Here is a 21,044-nt window from a genome sequence, read left to right on the forward strand (position 1 = left end):
AGTCCAAATATATAAAAATTCCTAAATCAAGAAAAATATTCTAGACAAGCAAAACATATTGTCTTGTTTTGAGAAATAAAATGCCAATATTAAGTGAGTTTTTCCTTAAATCAAGCAAAATAATCTGCCAATGGGGTAAGCAAAATAATCTTACGTCAAAAGAAAAAACAAGATTATTTTGCTTACCCCTGTAACGAATATGGCCGACCAGACACATAAACATTTTGCATTTTATTCCACAACCAGCCAACTTTGCCCAGAGAAGGCTCGAAACCTGATTCCAAGGTATTTACGACCCAAAGGAATGTGCCATGCGGCACTAAGCACAGGAATGACTTACAAAGGACTATTTAAACTGCTTGTTTAACACTGTTTTCATATAAACTTTACTCTTTATGTTTAATCATATGTTTTGCAAAGTTTCCCTTTCTCTTGTATTAATATTTTTGGTTTTAATACCCCTGCATATAATGTTTTAACTGTTCCTAGGCTAAACAACCTTTTCGAAAAGCTTACTCGCTGTACAAATTGATCGTTGACATTTTATTTTAATATGAGTGCAACATATTAATGTTTTAAGAGACTTTAACATTTTTGTCCCGATTTACATAAAATTTGCCTATGCAAATTATTCTGCCTCGGACAAAGACCCATAAATTTAATATTCCAGGAAGTTAGCTTCTAATTGGTCAACTTTCCATGGAGGGTGGATCCAAACCTGCCCTATAAAGTTGAAGACCAAGCTAAACTCCTACTCTTGGGATCTCTCTCTGTTCAAACTCTCCTGGGACCTCTCTTGGGACCCTTTCTTCAAACACGCTGCCTGAAAGCTCCCCCTCTCTCTCCCAACTTCAAGCAACCATCTAAGCAAGAAAAGCATTTTTTTGCAGTGAATGTAGCTGACAACACAGTCTGCTGTTCTTTGACATTAGATTGGTGTGTCCCAGGCTTATGGCTTACAAAATCTGAACCTTTTTTTAAAGCCATCCTCAAAGTCTTTATCTTAAATCCATTAGGATTTTCAAGAGATGTGTGTCACATTCATTAAAAGGGAGGTCCAATGTGGAGTTATTTACACTGTAAACAAGTTGGACTCTTGTGCTCAAATACGGCTTAAGTTTCAAAAAACATGTCAAAAATCTTACAGATTTTCAGATTTTGGCTCTATCTTACATAGCTATGAGCTGAAATCCTTGTAGGGGCATTTTCCCCTGGAAAAGCATGTGCTTGACTGGCACGAGCATCCCATCTCGCACCATCACCTCACTACAGTGTTGGGTGTGAGCGAGTCCCAAAAAGTGTGCTTCTGAATGTGATGGGGAAGCTGATCTTGCTTAGCCTTACTTAATCTAACCCCATTCACATGTAAGTTGTAAATACTTCAGCTGACCCCCCTTCAGGAGTTATTTCGAACTCGTCACTTTATTAATTTCCATGGCAACACGTCTAGTTTTTGACATGACACAGCGCCATTCACTGCAGAGCTTAGAGCTGCTGGATTTACGAGGACACATCAATCAATGTCAGTTAAACTACATGAAAGTAAGTGGCTGTTTAACCGGGAGAATAATAGAGCAAACAAGCAAGTGTACACAGTGTGTATCTGTTGTGAATAACACAGGGTAAAAGTATGTGTACAATGATTATTGTTGCTTTATTCCATAGAAGTCAGCATGCGTTTTACAAAGCACTTTTTAGCTTGTAATCCTGTGTATTAAAATGCGAGCAACCAAAGTAAACGTTATTTCATTGAAAAGACTTTCTCTATCTGGCTCAGCTCCAGCCATTGCGAGGGCTGATTTGAGCTCTGATTTGTGGCTGTGAAGCTGCTGCACTTGTGCACTTTTGACTCAGTATCTCCATCCACGGCACTCCTCCAGGCGCTCATTTTCTTCCGGAAAGAATCTGAAAGCTGTAACTTTGACTTAAAAGTATTCAAACACAAAATGCTTTTCAGAGACAAATGGATGCAGTACTACTCTATAGGCACTCAAGATCAATATAAGTATGGTAAAAAGTAGGCTTGTTACATTCTCTTTGTGACGCCAAACCCCAAAGGTGTTGAGAAAGGTCTGGCTGCAGATTTGTACTTGCACTTTCAGGCTTGCACTCTTGGACTTGCACTTGTCAAATAATTCTAAGTACTTAAGTTGTATACCATGACAGATCCCATTTTTGGGAAAATATTCTTTATTCAGCAGGTCCCATGACGATTGAAAATAAGAATGCAGAAGCCGATGCTAATGATGTGGCAGGAGAGTGAAGGGCTCGATTGCATGAAAGTCCTTAACCAAAAAATACCTTGGTTTGAAGGTTAAGGGTACCCTTAGTACAATTTGGGTTGTAAGTAATAAAAAAAAGAAAAAAAAAAAAGATCAAGTTAAAGAATTTAAGGTTGACAAATATTTTCCTTAGTAAAAATTTTCCTCTTAAAACATTTAATGGACCTAATCAGCTTCCTTAAATGAACAAATGACACTCAAAATTCAAGCATTTTCACCCAAATATTTGTTTTTTTAGATAAAAACTGTAGATTGTAGGACTGTAGATAAATAATTTAATAAAATCATTTAATAAATAAACTAATATACACACACACACACACACACACACACACACACACACACGTCTGCACAGGAGTGAATACATATGAAATCGCAGTTTCAGTGCAGCTTCAAAAGTGTCTACAGGATCCCAGCCCAGTTTTATAGGTCCTCCAAACATAATGTCGGGATCGACTCGATAAGGGAACATCTAAACTCGCTTAACAGAAAGAAAATGGCACAGCTGATGTGTACTGCAGAGCTGTTTAAAGGCAAGCATCCGTGGCTCGTTATGACCCGTTTATGTAACTATAGCAACTGTAGCGCCCGTCCCTCTATGCTGCCAGAAACTACACTGAAACGCTTGGAAAAAAAAGGGTCTTAGGTAAGGGTGAAAGTTAAGAAGTTTGTTGCAACGCTCTTAATGAAATCCCTTACCTCAGGGATTTTCATCCCTCAGAGCCACTCCTAAGTTAAATTACTGAAGCACTTTCATGCATTCGGGCACAGGTGTCGATTGTAAATGACGTCACTTGCAGAGGAAGCACAGTTGCTTGAGAGTGCAAGTTTGAGAGTGCAAGACTGAAAGTGCAAGTGTAAATTTGCAGCCAGCCTCTGTTGAAGATGTTGGCCAGATGCCCTACTGAGCAGGCTAATGAAATCTACAATATACTTCAGACCTTCAGCAGTTAGTCCAAAGGTCTAGCTACATTAGGCCAGATTCAGAGTGAAGTACAATATATATATATATATATATATATATATATATATATATATATATATATATATATATATATATATATATATATATATATATATATATATATATATATATATATATATATATATATATATATATATTAATTTTTTTTTTTTTTTTTCCACATTCAACATGAATCTGACCACTACCAATGGAAATCCAAATGGTACTAATGTCAATAACCAGCACTTTTCAAAAGTCATGTCTGGTCCAGTGAAGATAGATATGAATTTACAGAAGATGTTGCTTGGTAAGGACTTGCCTTACAAGAGGCTTGAATCCAGCCTCTCTCAGCCTACTGTGGATAGCCTCATCATGGTTGATGGATGGTATGTTCCTGGTGTGACTTGGGCAGATGTTATTGCAGTCCTGTACCTGTCCCGCAGGTGTGATATTCAGATGTCCTGATCTTGTGCAGGTGTTGTTACACGTGGTGCCCCGTCGTGAGGAAAATCAGCTGTCCTTCCTGTCTCCCTGTGGTGACATCTCACAGTATGAACGGTGTAATTTATTGCTCTGGCCACATCTGTTGTCCTCATGTCCCATGCACCAGTCCCAAGCCCAATTCGGCCCGTCATATCACTTCATATGGCCCGCAAGAACATATGATTAACACCAATTCTAAACTATTTGTGTATTAGTGCTAATAGATTGTAGAGATGAGACATTTGGATTATTTGACTGAATCAGACATTTGAGTATCTTTCAGCGATACAAAATAATCTATTAATAATATTAAAATAAACTGTACTTTTGAAATCCAAATCCTCTAAAGGATTGTTAGTCTGCATTATTTAGGGCAACTGGAGACGGAGCCCAAAAGACATTATACTTTGAACGGCATCTACGCTTATGTTATTCTGCTTTTCCTTATCCCGAGGTCTCCATAATCCTGGACCAGGACTGCAGATGCTGTGATGGTCATGGAGGAGAGGAAAACATGAGACTGATTCCTGAAAGACCCAGAAACAGAAGAGTCCTCGCATTGATCCCATGGGCCAGCCTGAACACCCGCAGATGACCTACACAGGTCACCTTTAGCTTCTTCACGATAGACGTCCAGCATTCTCCAGCCTCCAACGCCTGGACTGTAGCTCTCCACATTAAGTTTGTCCAGAGGAGAAATGGTTGTTTTCAACTGAGCCTGTTTCTTTCAAGGTTTTTTTTTTTTCTTCACTTTTCACTTCACTTTTTTGGTAATTGGTAAAGTTTGTTCCTCACCACTTGCGCCATTGGCTTGCTTGATTTAGGACTTGTGGAGCTGTGCATCGATGGACTTGCTCTTCAGTGTTTGAACTTTCAGCAGTGAAAATTAAACCACACTGAAATGAACTAAACTGAACTTCAACTCTGAAAACTGCACTGACACACTTTCAAATTTACTATAATCTTCTATGTTAAACTGCTTTGACACAATCAACATTTTAAAAGCTCTACAAAAATAAAGAATGATTGAATTGAATCTTTTTTGGGGTCATTTCATTCAATTTGCCAAAATATCATTAAAATGTTACGAGTTGCTTCCAAACACATCTACAACTAGCACAAACGATGAGAGCACATAGAGAGACAAATGACTCAAACCAGAGAACCAGAAATGAACGGATCTAATCTTTTTCTGGCTTTGACTACATATGATTGAATTGTCTTTTACATGATAAATGAAAGACTCAAACCTGATGGTAGACTCAAAAAAGAATTAATCTTCTCACCCACCTGCACAATGTGTGCATGCACAAATGAAAGAATCAATCCAAGTGAGAACTCATCATTCCTGAGTTACATAAAAGATTCATTCAACATGAACAAATCGTTCAAAAACAAACCATTACTAGTAGACTGCATACAAAGTCAATGTAAACTAGCCAGCTTAAATGACACGGAATGTGTAAAATGTTTAATGCAAATGCCGGAAATTCAGTTTAACCACATCTTCCGTGCATGTTCAATACATTCAACTTGAGCGAAAAGTTCACAAGAGGCGAAAAGTATCCCACAAGCAATCTAAATGTGAGTGACGCAGTGCTTTGCGGGATTTGTTTGCCATTTGCAAATGTCCCATCTGCCACTCATTAGCAGCTCAAATTGAAAGACGGTGCCTACTGAGCAGTATAGAGTCCAAAACCGTATACTGGGGCGTTAGGACCCACACAGAGCACAGGTTGAGTTACCTAGCTTTACCATGTGGTCTCCCATCCAGATACTGACCAGGCACAGCCCTGCTTAGCTTCAAAGGACAACCATTTAAGAGTTGCAGAGAGCTTGCTGCCAGCTATGGACCAGCTATGGTTTATTAACCTGATAAACAGATTTATGTTAAATAACCAAGAGAAGTCACATTAATTTTACATTTATGCAAATGCATGTCTTTACTGATTACTTTAATATGGTATATTGAAATAAAGCAACACTTTTCAAATATGTTAAGGAGTAGTAAGATTTCTACATGCCCTTTGAGGGCAGCCATAATGCTGAAGTGGCCCAAGTTTGACACCCTTAGACTAGAAAATTCATCATGGTGGAAAGAAAGCTGAATGCAGCAAAATGCAAAGATATCCTTAATAAAAACTTGGTTCAGGGTGCAGACTAGGTTAAAATGTCACCCTCCAAAAGTACAGTCTCCCAAGCAAGCACACAGCCAAGACAGTACAATAGGGGTTTGGGGAACAGTCCTTGAGTGGCCAAGCCTCAGAATTGAATCCAATGTGACATCTCCGGAGAATCCTAAAAATGGCTGATAAATAGCAATCCCCGTCCAACCTGACACAGCTTGAAAGAATTTAGAGAAGAATGGCTGCAAATGCAGATATGCAAAGCTTTTTACAACATAACCAAAGTGACTTGAGACTGTAACCAAGTGCTGATATAATACGTAACAGTTTTGAACATGTCATGGAATAGTTTCTTTACTATTATTGTGGCTTGAGAAAGCCAACATACAGTTTTACTACATTTTTTATTCTTCTTCCTTATTCTTCTAATGCCTGGTTTACACTTGACGTGTCCGCTTGTTCACTTGAGTCTGCGTGGCAAATGTGATTTTGCGGTTGTTCGCTTTAGGTGCGCGTGACATGATATCGGCTGTCGCTGTTCACTGCATTTTTTGAGACTCGAGCGAACAGTGCGCGCAGCGCCGCGCTTGATTTGAGTTGAATATGAAACACTTTGAAGAGATTTTGTCTGAAACAGAAGGATTGTACAGACATCTTTATGATCCATGATCATAAAGATAACCTAATGATCAATAATTCTTGGCTAGAAATTGCAATAGCAGTGGGAAAGGAGAACGTTTTTGTTAAAAGGTTTGGAAAAACCTGAGGGAAAAGTTTGTCAAAACCATAATAGGTCATGGCACAAATGGAGACCAGGTACACAATGGCAGAATATATTTTTCCATCATTCATAGGTTTAACACTGATTTATATACTGCAATTTTTAACTTAAAATCAGTTTAATAGTTACAAAACTATAATGAAGTCACAGAATTATTTATTTAAAAACTGGGAAAGAATATTAAAACCTATCGGTTTACAAAATACTGATGCCCTGTTTTTCTAGGCTTTATTGGTAATGATGGTCAGGAATGTTGGACCATTATTGCCTTTTAGCAAAACAATAGGACAGAAACTAGCCAGACAGTAATGTGTGAATTGTGGAGTGGGCTAAATCTAAAAAAAAAAACTGTATTTTTTAGCAAGTGTGCTTTTATTTTTGCTTTTATTCTTGCCATAATAAATATATTTTTGTAGAGCAACCCATGTTCTGTTGTCATTAATAGTTTAATAAACTTTAATAGGTAGAACTGTCCGAGACATGAACAAAAGCAAGTGATGCATCAAAGTTTGATAAAAAAAAAAACTTGAATAGAGATAAAAATCCTTATAATCATTCAAATAATTAATTTAAATTACAAAAATCATTTGTTTACAAATGTTGAATGATATTAATGATATAACGTAGTTCCGGAAACTTCCTACTTCTCTGTTTATCCGTCTGATTTTACGGTCAGTTCCTTTTAACCGCCCCCTGTCATTTTAAAAATTATCACAACGGCGAACGCAGCAAGTATAAAAGCCTCGTCCATTTCACAAGGTGCACGCGCAGTCAGTGGAGGTGCTCGATTTGGCGCCAGGCGAAAGTATAAATCCAGCTTTAGACTGTTTTAAGAAAGGTAAGCAAAACAATCACTGTAAAGGTTGAATAAACTGTTATGAGTTGAACAGATATTTTAAAATATGCTAAAACTCATTGGAAAAAAAGGCAATTCATAGAAATCATTTTTCTAAATATCTTTTTGGGGTTTAACAGAAGAAAGAAACTCAAATAGGTTGAGCAAGTACAAGGTGAATAACAACTTAGCAACCGCCCTGCAACACTTCAGCAACTACTTAGCAGCGCCTTAGCAACCACCTTGCAACCAAAAAAACAATGTAGCAACTACTTAGCAACACCTTAGCAACCACCCAGAACACCCGAGCAACTAACTAGCAACAACTTAGCAACCGCCCAGAACACCCTAGCAACCACCTAGCAACATCTTAACAGCTACATCTTAACAACCACATATAACCCCCTAGCAAGGCCTTAGCAACTACTCAGAACCCACTAGCAACCGCAAAGCAACAACTTGCCACCATCTAGAAACACCTAAGCAACCAACTAGCAACACCTTAACAACTATCTGGAACACCCAAGTAATTACCTAGCAACACCTTAGCAACTTCTAAGCAACCACTTAGCAACCATTCAGAAACCCCTATCAACCACCAAGCAAGAAACATGCCAATCCATTCTATTACCATGCTAACCTATATGTAGTTATGACTTTCAAAGTTCTTAAAAACGACTACTTCAATGATTTAAACTTTAAAACCTTTTCAAACTTTCAGACGAGGCTTTCTCAAGCCACCATAAAGTTTGTCTACGAAATTTACTTATCTAGTTATTGATTTTTTTGAAGGGATGAAGTATAACCTAGAAAAAATATATATTATTTAAAGCTCTTACCATAATGCAGCAACATAAAATAGGGGGGAAAATCAAGGGCATGTATAATTGTAATGGTTCTACAGTATGTACACACAAACAATCATTTAATGCCAATTAGTGGGTCAGAATTATGGCTAATTGAAAACATTCTACTGTATAAATGCTGCTGTTTTGCAGTGTTGCGTGCATGTTACAAAGAAATCGAAACACCTCGGTGAACCGATTTTTTGCGCCAACGCTTAATAATCATGCTGCTCAAACCCTGAGTGTCACTGTAAAATGTGATTGCATGCCTGTTAGAGGCATTGAACACGTCTCTGGGTGACTTTGAGAGATTATTCTCGCATTAAGCATCATAACATCCACATTTAACGATGTTTGTGTAATCCCTGCAGAAATTAGACAGTGCGTGACGGCTGCTGACAGTGTCAACACAAAGTGCCATTAGAGCGGAGGCAGAACACGTCAACGGGAAGTCCGTTAATAGTCCTCCACCACCAATCAGGCTGGTAAACAAAACAGCGGAAGAGCTGTCAGTCAGTGCGGGGATATTGGTGAAAACAGATGCTCCTTGTCTGATATACACTGTAGTCCATAGGTAAATGCTACAGTGCATTCATATTAGGGTTAGTTCACTAAAAAAATTAAATGACCGCATTATTCTCTCATGTGGTTTTAAACTTAAGTCGAGAGTTTCATTTCAGTATATTGATTTACGTTCAACTGAAAGTGAATATTGAGTAGGGGGCTGGGCTTTCTTTTTGCACATCATTCCCTCATAGCAAACTAATGGTTAGAGGGGTGTGGTTAAGAATATTGTGGCTGAATCCATCAAACTGATGTCAAACAACAGGACCGTTTCTTCAAATGCGAAAGCAAATGGACATAATTTGATTGAATATTATCAAAACCAACTTTTTTTTTATTGTAGAACAACTTGCATGGGTTATTTGTTCACCTAAAAAATAACAATGTGTGCTAGCAAAATAATCATTGTAAAGGTTGAATAAACTGTAATGAGTTGAACATAGATATTTTGAAATATGCTAGAACCCATTGGGGAAAAAATGTCAATGCATAGTAATTATCTTTTTTTGTTTAACAGAAGAAAGAAACTCAATTAGGTTGTGCAAATAAAAGGTGAGTAAATGACAGAATTTTCACTCTTTTTGGTTGAACTATTATTTTAATGAACCTTAAAAATATGTAATCCTCAAAAAGACGTTACCATATTCACCTCTTATTTAATCCTCATTGACCAATGAATAAAAGTTAAATAACTTTTAAGTTGTTCATCTATGCTTCCCTTAACAGCAGCCCTTCAGGTCACTGCATAACAATGAAGATCTGAGCCTGTAATGGTATTGAAATTAGGATTAGGTGTTCATTTGATTTGCTCTCTTTCAGAGGAATCATACTGAAAGCATGAGTCATAAGTAAGTCCAAAAACACATCCTATATATTATCATAATAAACGTTGGCATTCCACTCATGCTAGTTTGCCTGGGCCTCAAGTTACAGCCTCAGGTTAATTATCGCAAGTTAGATTAAACTATTTAATGAAGGTCATGCAAATTAGTTCAGTAGAACCACTTGATTATGAAAACTGATCACATGTAGGATTTTAATATGCAAACTCTTTTATGATGAAAATTTGTTTTTGCTATAAATGTCTTGACACTTGGTGACAATGAATCATAACATGACACTGGAAAAACTATTATCAAAACTAAATGTTTTGTTGCATATCTTGTAGGTGGAAAACTAGAAAATAATTAGGAACAAGCAATAATCTACAAAAAAAAAATAGATTAAAGTGATTATAATAGAATATCAAACTTTATTTGACCCTTTTTTCAAGATTTAAGATAAGTCTTTTGTGTCTCCAGAATGTGTCTATAAGGTTTCAGCTCAATATAATCATTGGATTATTTATTAGACCTTTCTTAATTTTGACATTTTCAGCTCTGAGCACATTGTTGCCGTTTTCTTGCCTGTATCTTTAATGCAAATAAGCTAGTTCTCCCCGCCCACCATTCCCACGTGCCTGTCAGAGCCACAAAGATCACTCTCTATAACTTTGATGCGTGTCTCCATCTCCTGCTGCATCAGATAAACAGCATAGTAACAGACATGAAGGAAGCAGGTTCCGCCTAACTTTCCCAATGATTATTTGATGTATTTGTTGTGGAGCCTATTCAAGCCTTTCTGCAATGACGAGTCACACACATTGTCGTTATAATGTTCACGTAAATACACACATAGCGTGCCTGTTTGACTTTGCACCGTTTTTGCACAGCAAATGTGAAAGGATACATGTTACTATACATGGGTATCTGTTATGTTAATGTATAAACTACAACTGATTTTAAGTTAAAATAAAAATAAATAAATAAATAAATAAAAACAACAGAATTGAAGCATCTTCTTTTTACAATTGTACTGACACTATTGACACTAACACTACTGCGGCTATTGTGATGAATTATGTAGTGCTATTACTGTCTTTACTTTATTACAAACATGCACTGATTTAAAAGTATTTTAAACTTGTAAAACTCATTCTCGAGATGCAGCTGATCACAGAGAGCTGAACAGATATTTTAGTCGTAGTTGCTTTGCGTTTTTTCCTGTCTTGTTGATATGATTATGGGTTTTAACATGAAGGCATGTCAATACGCGGCTGTCAATCAAAACGGTGTGCAGTAAAAACCACACTCCTACATCTTGTTGCGGTGGGCCACAAAAAGGTAAGGATTTGGATCCTATTTTAACGTAAGGAAATTTAAAACAAGACTGTAATGTAATGTAATGTAATGTGTATTTATATAGCGCATTTATTGTGTATGGCCATACACCCAAAGCGCTTCACAATCATGAGGGGGGTCTCTCCACACTACCACCAGTGTGCAGCATCCACTTGGATGATGCAACGGCAGCCACAGGACAACGGCGCCAGTGCGCTCACCACACACCAGCTATAGGTGGAGTGGAGAGACAGTGATCGAGCCAATTCGGTGGAAGGGGATGATTGGGAGGCCATGATCGTAAGGGCCGATAGAGGGACTTTGGCCAGGACACCGGGGTTACACCCCTGCTCTTTCACGAGAAGTGCCATGGGATTTTTTAATGACCGCAGAGAGCCAGGACCTCGGTTTAACGTCTCATCCGAAAGACGGCGCCCACTGACAGTATAGTGTCCCCTTCACTTTTACTGGGGCATTAGAACTCACACAGACCACGGGTTGAGCGCCCCCTGCTGGCCTCACTAACACCACTTCCAACAGCAACCTAGTTTTCCCTAGTGGTCTCCCATCCAGGTACTAACCAGGCTCAGCCCTGCTTAGCTTCAGTGAGTAACCGGTCTTGGGCAGCAGGGTGATATGGCTGTGGACACAAAAGACTGATTACGTATCTATTAGGGTTGGGTCGAAAGACAATGCCATCATCCATCGTCGATGGTCAATAGACGTCACGATGCTGAGCCAACATCGCAATCCTCCACCCCGCCCCCTTTCACAAACCCACTCGTGAAAAATACACACTCAGGCCTCATTTACACTTATACAAAATGGCCTTTTAGAATGAAAATGATCCACATCCACACTGGCGTTTCATCTAGCATTTCTGAACAGCCCTCCATCCACACTGTACGAGTACCACTTGCTGAAAACGCACATCACATATCTATTGACTCTTCTGTCTTTTGTTCAGGTAATGTGTCACACGTTAGTACACTGCTTCAATCTTTCACTTTCACACTTATACAAATAATTTTTTGTGAAAATCTCAGATATTGTTGGTTATTTCCCGTTGGTAGTGCATCTTTTTTACCAACCAAGTTTGTCGACGTGATTATAATGACACAGATCACTCAGGTGTAATTTGTGTGTAACCCATCTATATTTATTTCTAGATTTGTTCATGGGTAAAACAAAGACAATGTGGGTCAGGTAGGTAAAACAAGGCTACAAATAATTCATTTGTTATGAATTAATTATTCATGAATTCACCCCTAGCTGGGTCAGTTGGCATTTCTGTGTGGAGTTTGCATGTTCTCCCTGTGTTCGCATGGGTTTCCTCCGGGTGCTCCAGTTTCCCCCACAGTCCAAAGACATGCGGTAGAGGTTAATTGGGTAGGCTAAATTGTCCTTAGTGTATGAGTGTGAATGAGTGTGTGTGTGTATGTTTCCCAGAGATAGGTTGCGGCTGGAAGGGCATCCGCTGTGTAATAGTGTGCTGGATAAGTTGGCAGTTCATTCCGCTGTGGCGACCCCGAATCAATAAAAGGACTAAGCCGAAAAGAAAATGAATGAATGACTTAATTTAATTAAATTTAAATCCTGAATTTTGTTGTTTCAGCTAATTTTTAAAAGGTATTTTGAAAAACAACAGAAATCTTTATGTTATGTTATATTATTAATGTCAGTTTTGTACACACCAAACATAAAACTCCCACCCAAGCAATAAACCAGTCGAAAACAGTAAACAGAGAAACCAGTTGTATGTTGATGTTTGACTGACCTTTAGGTGAGCCAATAGGAGCTTCACTGTGTGACTTCACCAGTCTGCTATCGCCTAGTGGAAGAGGATCTGTACTAAAAGACACATCTGTTGTCTCCACCACTTCCTCTCGCTCCTCCTCTTCCTCCGGCTCCTCCTCCTCCTCTTCCACTTCCTCTCCATACTTTTCATCAGGCTCAGTCGTCTTCTCCATCTCCTGCTGCCGTCTTTCTTGAAGCTTGCTGTGGTTCTCGATCACCTTGTTGGCTGTTTCCATGACAACTTCGATGTTGAGATTTTGGGCTGCCATGGCAAGAAGTTCGTCGTCATCGTCACCCACGTCCCAGGCGTCACTGGTGATGCTCTCGAACTCTTGGAAGGTGGTGGCTTTCTTTGGTTTTCCTGGCGTAGATGCAGATGGGGGCTTGTTTCCTGCTTTCATCAAACTGCAGCAGAAAATGTGGATTTTATTAATATGTCAATGCAGAGTGTTGGTGTTCTGTGTAAAACATTTATTAATATCCTACAGAAATCATCAAGGGTGGACAGTACCTAAGTATTTTTACTTCTCTGATGTACTTAAGTACATATTTTAAGTATCCACACATATTATATTTTGGGAAACTTTTACCTCACAGCATTCCAAAACACATAGTACTTTTTCCACCATTTCCTGAATGAAGCCGAGTAAATAAGTGAAAAATAAGAAAGAAAAAGAAACTGGCATATAAATTGTGAACAAGATAAATTTTATTTTTTTAACCTGTTAAATCACTGAACAATTCATTTGTGAAGTGGACTGGCATTTGCTCACAAATAAGCAACTCATTGATTCAAATGATTGGTTTAAAGTAAGTCTCCAGAACACAACTCACAGATTCAAATGATCTATTTGGAGCGAGTTTTAAGTATACAATTCACAGATTCAAGTAATCTTTTCAGAGTGACTGTCTAATACACAATTATTAGATTTAAATGATCCATTGAGTGCGAGAGATGATAACTCATGATTCAATTGATCTCTGAAGAGTGAGACTTCAGTAAACAACTCACTGATTCAAGTGATCCATTAAAAGATAGTCTCCAATAAATGATTCACTGATTTAAATGATCCATTCAGAGTGAGCCTCCAGTAAACAACTTACTGAATCGATTTGTCTATTCAGAGTGAGTTGTCAGTAAACAATGCACTGATTCAAGTGCACTATTCAAAGGGAGTCTCAAATAAATGATTCCCTGATTCAAATGAACCATTCAGAATGAGCCTCCAGTAAACAACTCACTGAATTAATTGATTCAGAGTGAATTGTCAGTAAACTACAACTTAATCAAGTAATCAATTCAAAGTGAGTCTCCAATTCAATGATTCATTGATTCAAATAATACATTCAGAACGACTATCCAGTAAACAACTCAATGAATCAATTGGTCCATTCAGAATGAGTTGTCAATAAACAAATCACTTATTCAAATGATCAATTCAAAGTGAGTCTCCAATAAATGATTCACTGATGCAAATGATACATTCAGAGCAAGTCTCTAATAAACAACTCACTGCATCGATTAGTCCATTCGGACTGAGTTGTCAGTAAACAACTCACTTATTTAAGTGATCCATTCAAAGTAAGTCTCAAATAAACGATTCACTGATTCAAATGATCCATTCAGAATGAGCTTCCAGTAAATAACTCACTGCATCGATTAGTCCATTCGGACTGAGTTGTCATTAAACAACTCACTTATTTAAGTGATCCATTCAAAGTGAGTCTCAAATAAATGATTCACTGATTCAAATGATCCATTCAGAATGAGTCTCCAGTAAACAACTCACTGATTTAACCAATACATTCAGAGTAAGTTGTCAATAAGCTAGTCAATGATGCAAGTGATTAATTTAAAATAAGTCTCCAATAAATGATTCACTGATTCAAATGATTCATTCAGAACAAGTCTCTAGTAAACAACTCACTGATTCAATTATTTTTTTTCTGAGCAAGTTGTCAGTAAACATCTCACTGATTCAAGTGATCCTTTCAAAATGAGTATCCTATAAATGATTCACTGATTCAAATGAAGCATTAAGAGTGAGTCTAGTAAACAACCCACGGGTTTAATAGATTCATTCAGAGTGAGTCTTCAGTAAACAATTAAAGTTTATTCAAGTGATCCATTTAAAGCTAGTCTCCAGTAAATAAATATCTGATTTTACAAAATGATTTGAATGGGGTTCAAAGAGGACTATATACTTTTACTGGAGTATTCATTCATTTATCATTCTAGTTTCTCTGACAGCCCTAAGCCTTCTGAGAGGTGGAAAACAGATGGAATTTCAGAATCCAGGCAAAAAAAAAAAAAAGAATTAGCTGTATTGCAAGGAATGTATAAGCTGTATAAATGAGTTCAGAGGATTTGGCAGAGTTTGAATTAATAAATCATAAGTAGTGCTGTAAGCCACTCAAATTGAGATGTGGACTAGAATACGAGAATATTATTCAAGGAACAATCCATTTTTTTCTTTTAAAAACAAACCCATTTTTCAAGTCACAGAGTAAAAAATTGACTTTTACCATCCTGTTCATGGTGGGAGCACTTTTAGCTTAGCATAAATCATTGAAATAGATTAGACCATTAGCATCAACTTTTTAAATACTAATGTTTAATCTAACTCAATGCTACAGTTTTGTCCTCCTCTGAGAATGTACATTCTGTGTAAAAATGACAGTCTTTTTTGGTCTGTGTAACCCCACCCACTGCCAGTTTAGCCAATTACATTTCGACACTCCAGTTCCTACCCTTATCTGGGTAAAAATTGCAAAGCTCGTACTTTTTCCATCAATCCACAATGGAAAGTACAAGATTAGTACACAAAGTAACTAAAGAAGAGCCAAGCTTTACATAGGAAAATTCTTAGTCATTTTTGAATGAGATCCTAATAATCTAATCCAATTCCATGATCTATGCTAAAGCTAAAACTGCTCCCGCCAGACCCAGAGATCAGCTGAGTGGATTAAAAAAATGCTACAACTCATCTGTTTAATTCTGGGTAACAATTAAAATAAGCCTATATATATATATATATATATATATGTGTGTGTGTGTGTGTGTGTGTGTGTGTGTGTGTATATATAGGCTTATTTTAATTGTTACCCAGAATTAAACAGATGAGTTGTAGCATTTTTGTGTGTATATATATATATATAATATTGTTCCTTTAAGAAATTACTTATTTCAATAAAATAATTAAATCTTTAAATAAATTTTAATTACATCTAGTGGTGCATTTAAGATTTATATTTCCTCTAGCAGTACCATGCTATTTATCTTATTGTAAAAACAACAAAGGCAGCTGCTTCTGGTCGAGCTCAGGCACGTAGTTTGTAGTTTCACGTGGCACCTTAAAAGGTAGGGTTTGCTGATTCATTGTAGTAACATCTGCGCTTGTGACAAACAACACGACAACAAGTGTGAACTGACAAGAATGATTGCAGCACTTCCATTATTTTTTTTTTTTTATATACAATGCTAAGTCAACATCAAAAGTGAATCTCATATTCTGATATGTTGTTTATGGATTTAATGTGAATGATTAATCTGCGCACTTTATTGCAAAGGGTGGAAATATGTTTGACCAACACCTACTTAAAATAACAAAAGCAAAAAGAATGTATGTGTTTGAATGGAATTTTTTTTCAGAATGTTTGAATGCTCTTTCAACAATTATAAAAACATTACTTAGCAAAATTTCACTGAAAACATTTTTAGATTGACAAACACATATTTTCTTTTCAATATAACTCTTACTTGGCATGTAGCAGAGGATCAAATGGGGGGTGTTGGGCTCCGTAAACATGTTGGATACTGTGAAAAGAAGTTTAAGAAGTGTTAAGACACATATTTAGATGATGAAAAAAAAACATCTCTATTAACTTTATAATCAACCTTTTTATATACACATTATATATAATGTGACAAAAAAGACAATTTGACAGTTTAGAAATTAAAGAAATCTCAATTTCAATCAAACGCATTATTCTTTATTAAAAAAAGTATAAAATGTTAGATTTACAGCTACACTACTGATCAAAGCATTTCGAATAGTAAGATTTGGAATATTTTTTTTAAAGACAAATAGTCTTTTCTGCTCACCAATCCTGCATTTATTTCATCAAAAGCACAGCGAAAAGAATAAAAATATTTACATGTTTTACCATTTAAAATATTGAAATTTCTATTTAAACATATTTTAAAATGTCATTTATTTCAAAGCTGAATTTTAAGCATCATTACTCCAGTTGTATGATACTTCAGAATCCATTCTAATATTTTAATGATTTTCTGTTCAAAATAATAATAATTTAATATTAAAAAGATGATACTGACTCCATGCTTTTGAATGGTAGAGTGTATAAAGTTTTTTTTTTTTTTTTCAGGTGTTAAAAGTATAATGTTATATTTCTTTTTATTCTTTCAAACCTCCTAAAAAAAACTCAACTCTTAATTAATGCCATTATTACTATTATTATTATCAACACTGTTCTTTTTCTACTTCTTTATTTATTAATATTTTTGGAGCATTAAATTTGTAAATGTAAGTGCTTTCATCATATTTTTGAAGGATCATGACTAGATTCATGATGCTGAAATTCAGCTTTAAAATCACTGCAATACATTATATTGTAAATATATTTACATCGAAAACATTTACTTTAAAAAAAGTATTTATATACCACTTTACATAGCACTTAATTGATGAATAGAAAATATGTTACAGTCTTTTACTGTACAAACAAATGCAGGCTTGGTGAACAGAAGGGGCTTCTTTAAAAAAATAAAAAATAAATAAATAAATTATAAAAATATTAGGTTGAATTATTATCCCCACTTTGAATTGTTTTACTTTTTTATATTTCCTAAATGGTGTTTAACAGACCAAATAATTTTTCACAGTATGTCTGATAATATATTTTTCTTCTGGAGAAAGTCTTTTTTGTTTTATTTTGGTTAGAATAGAAGCAGCTTTTAATTAAAAAAAAAAAAAAAAAAAACATTTTAAAATCAAAATTATTAGCCCCTTTAAGCTATTTTTTTTTTCTCCAATAGTCTACAAAACAAACCATTGTTACACAATAACTTGCTTAATTATCCTAACCTGCCTACCGCCTACAAGTGTCTTGTTAAATATCTAGTCAAATATTATTTACAGTCATTATGGCAAAGATAAAATAAATCAGTTATTAGAAATGAGTTATTAAAACTATTAAGTTTAGAAAATGTTCTCTCTGTTAAACAGAAACTGGAGAAAAAATAAACAGGGGGCTAATGAACCTGACTTCAACTGTATAAATATTAAAAATCTGTCGAAAAATAAAACTTTTAACACGTAAACAACCTGCTACATTTTATGCCTTGAAATTATTTGCTACTACAGCAGAATAATAATAAAAATAAAAAAAACAGGAACCGAAAATATTGTAGTTCTGGTTTCCATGAAGCATAATTTTCCTGGTTGGCAGCAGAGACTACAGTAAAGTATTAATAGTTGAGTAAATACAGCCATACAAACTGTTGCCTTAATTATTATTTTGTCTTTGATTGTGATCGTAAAAAAAATGACATTTGCTTTTTGCTCTAACTGTTTATATAAAATGAGCTGAAACAACACAAATCTTGAGTCTTTCGGGGGACAACTTTATTATTGTTTCGGTTCAATTTTTCTAAAAATCGTCTAAACTTTACATTTGTAACACATTACAAATACTATCTTTTGATAATAAACCTACTGGACATTATGAAGATAAATTTGTTCTAACACGGTTTACTCTGACTTCTCGTCAGATTTTATTATCATTTCTAATCGACAGTAAACAAATCAGTAATAATGTGAAAAATGTTAAAGGTGTCTAAACACTTTTTGGTTTGATTCACTGCATGTTACATTAATACAGTTTTGCTTTTATAAACTGCTTTTTAAATTAGTACTTTTTATTGGTAGAAAGTACTGCATGTAAGTGACTGAGGTAAAGTTGGCTTTATATTAACACATTCAGAGTTTGGCATTCACTAAATTACTAAAGTAGAATTTACAAAAGCTAATACTGATTAATTCTAATGACAACAATTAATTATTACACTGTTATGAGCACAACGGTACAGCTTGTGACATGGTTCATGTATGGTTTACCATGCTACTTTGAATATTTGGTCTGAAATCCACATGACAACCTAAAAACATTATGCAATTTTAAGTGTCCCACACACAGGTGAGAAGGGTTGACAAACCACCTGTAGAAACACTCTTTCATCTCACTTTCACTTTAAACAACATTTCCATGAATTTTGCACCAGACAATACAATCACTTCACATCTTTAAAATAATAATAATAATAATAATAATAATACATTCTGCATTTATGAAGTGTGCCTCACACAGGTGAGTGGGCTTGACAAACCACCTGTAGAAACACATTGGGGTAAAGTTGGTTGTATATTCGCACATTCAGATGTTTACCTTCTTAATATAATTTCCGAAAAGAACTGTTTGCAAATTCTAAATGGGGAAATCATATCAACACCCAGTGACTATAAAGTACAACATTGTTTGCAGTCAGTTAAATAGTGCTGATGTTGTTTGGAGTCGCACTAGCATGCGATTTCAGACCCTATATTTAAAGCATAACATGGTAAACAACAAAAGGAACGTGTCTAGTTGTCAATGAAAAAAATGGGCCAAAATAAAACCAACTTTACCTCAATTAGAAACATTATTCTCCCTATAATACAAAAACGCACTCCTCCTTACTCTTGAACTTAATTCTCTGAGCACTAACAGTTCCTTTTTAAAATTAGTACTCGTATTGCCTCTTCACTTTAATTGTATGTCAGTTTGGACAAAAGCTAAATGATAAAATGTTAAATAGCACAAAGGAATGACTTTACAAATAAATGTAAGAAATTTTACAAATAATAATAAAACTGTCATAACTGCATCTTAAGACTTGTCAAAAGAGGGCCTAGCATCATATAGCTAGTAGGCTAACACCTGATTTAAGAAATAGACTATAAGCACTGAGTTTTGATAATAGATATCATAACCCCATATAACGCTGATCAGACCTTATATATCATTGTTATAACAATATAATGATGATCAATGCAAACTTAGTCCATCATTAACTTCAATGCAAACATGAAGCTAGCCCACAATCACATGCCTAAAATAAATCCAATTTGAGTGACACGTGTCGTCACAAATAACCAGAGCTCCTCTGATGAAATCTGGCGTTGAAAGAGATTGTTTATTTTATTCCATATGTATTTAAACGCACATATATACACACACATAGCTAACACTGAGACATTAGCATGAACACGTCACTCACTTCCCAGGAACCTTGGCTGTGTTTCTCTTCCAGAACTGCTTTTTGTTGCCGTCACTTGACATCGTTTGGGTTCGGAGCACTCGCTCATATATTAATTCAGAGAATGGGGTTGATAAGTTGTGCAAGTCGTGCACGAAGAGTTTATTTACACCTCAATTTCTCTTCGCAAACTCAGAGAGCCGCCATGTTGGTACCGCCCACCGCACATAAGCGCAGTAGTGATTGGTTAAAGGGACTCCTGAGTGGCTGCTGAACAGCCAATCACCAGTGGAAATCTCTACATCTTCTTTCGTTTTTAAAGGAGTTGTTGATATTTTCTGCAAGAGAAGTCGATACAATTAATGAAACAAAACAATTGAACTGATTCTAAAGAATAACGAATAACAATAGTACATGTTTGTAACAATGTTATGGATATTATGTAAATGTTTGGTTGTTACCAACCCACACAAATGATATGACAACTATTATACAGAAACTTTTATTAACACTGTTATAACATGAATTACATTATTATATTATGGTTCTTTAGGATATGTTATCATTCACTTCCCAATCCCAAACCTACGATTTAATTTCTTTACCGGTGTATTTATTAGAAACGTTATAAAAAAAAACTAATAATAAAATAAAAAATTGGTCCCCATATAACAAATGTAAAATAACAAAAATCAAGAAAGTTAAGTTTAAAGTATTGTATTTATAGCATCCTAATATTTTATGACAGTTCACTTGTAATATAATATAATATAATATAATATAATATAATATAATATAATATAATATAATATAATATAATATAATATCATTCATTCATTTTCTTTTCAGCTTAGTCTCCTTATTAATCTGGAGTCGCCACAGTGTATGAA

At 35.6% G+C, this 21,044-nt stretch overlaps 1 protein-coding gene across 3 annotated transcripts in view; it reads right to left on the minus strand.

Annotated features, from left to right (window-relative positions):
• Window positions 1–20,389, minus strand: part of tbc1d22a (TBC1 domain family, member 22a) — a 270,682-nt gene extending 250,293 nt beyond the window's left edge. For 2 of the 3 annotated variants that reach the window (XM_005168538.6, XM_005168539.6), the window contains exons 1-3: window positions 20,176–20,389; window positions 16,597–16,653; window positions 12,817–13,241 (exon numbers count right to left, since the gene is read on the minus strand). In XM_005168538.6, the coding sequence (XP_005168595.2) occupies window positions 12,817–13,241; window positions 16,597–16,653; window positions 20,176–20,237 (544 nt within the window). In that variant the 5' untranslated portion in view covers window positions 20,238–20,389. 3 annotated transcript variants of the gene reach the window in all.
• Between the last annotated feature and the right edge of the window lie 655 nt (window positions 20,390–21,044).

The sequence above is a fragment of the Danio rerio genome, chromosome 4 (assembly GCF_049306965.1).
Source record: "Danio rerio strain Tuebingen ecotype United States chromosome 4, GRCz12tu, whole genome shotgun sequence".
Taxonomy (NCBI): Eukaryota; Metazoa; Chordata; class Actinopteri; order Cypriniformes; family Danionidae; genus Danio; species Danio rerio.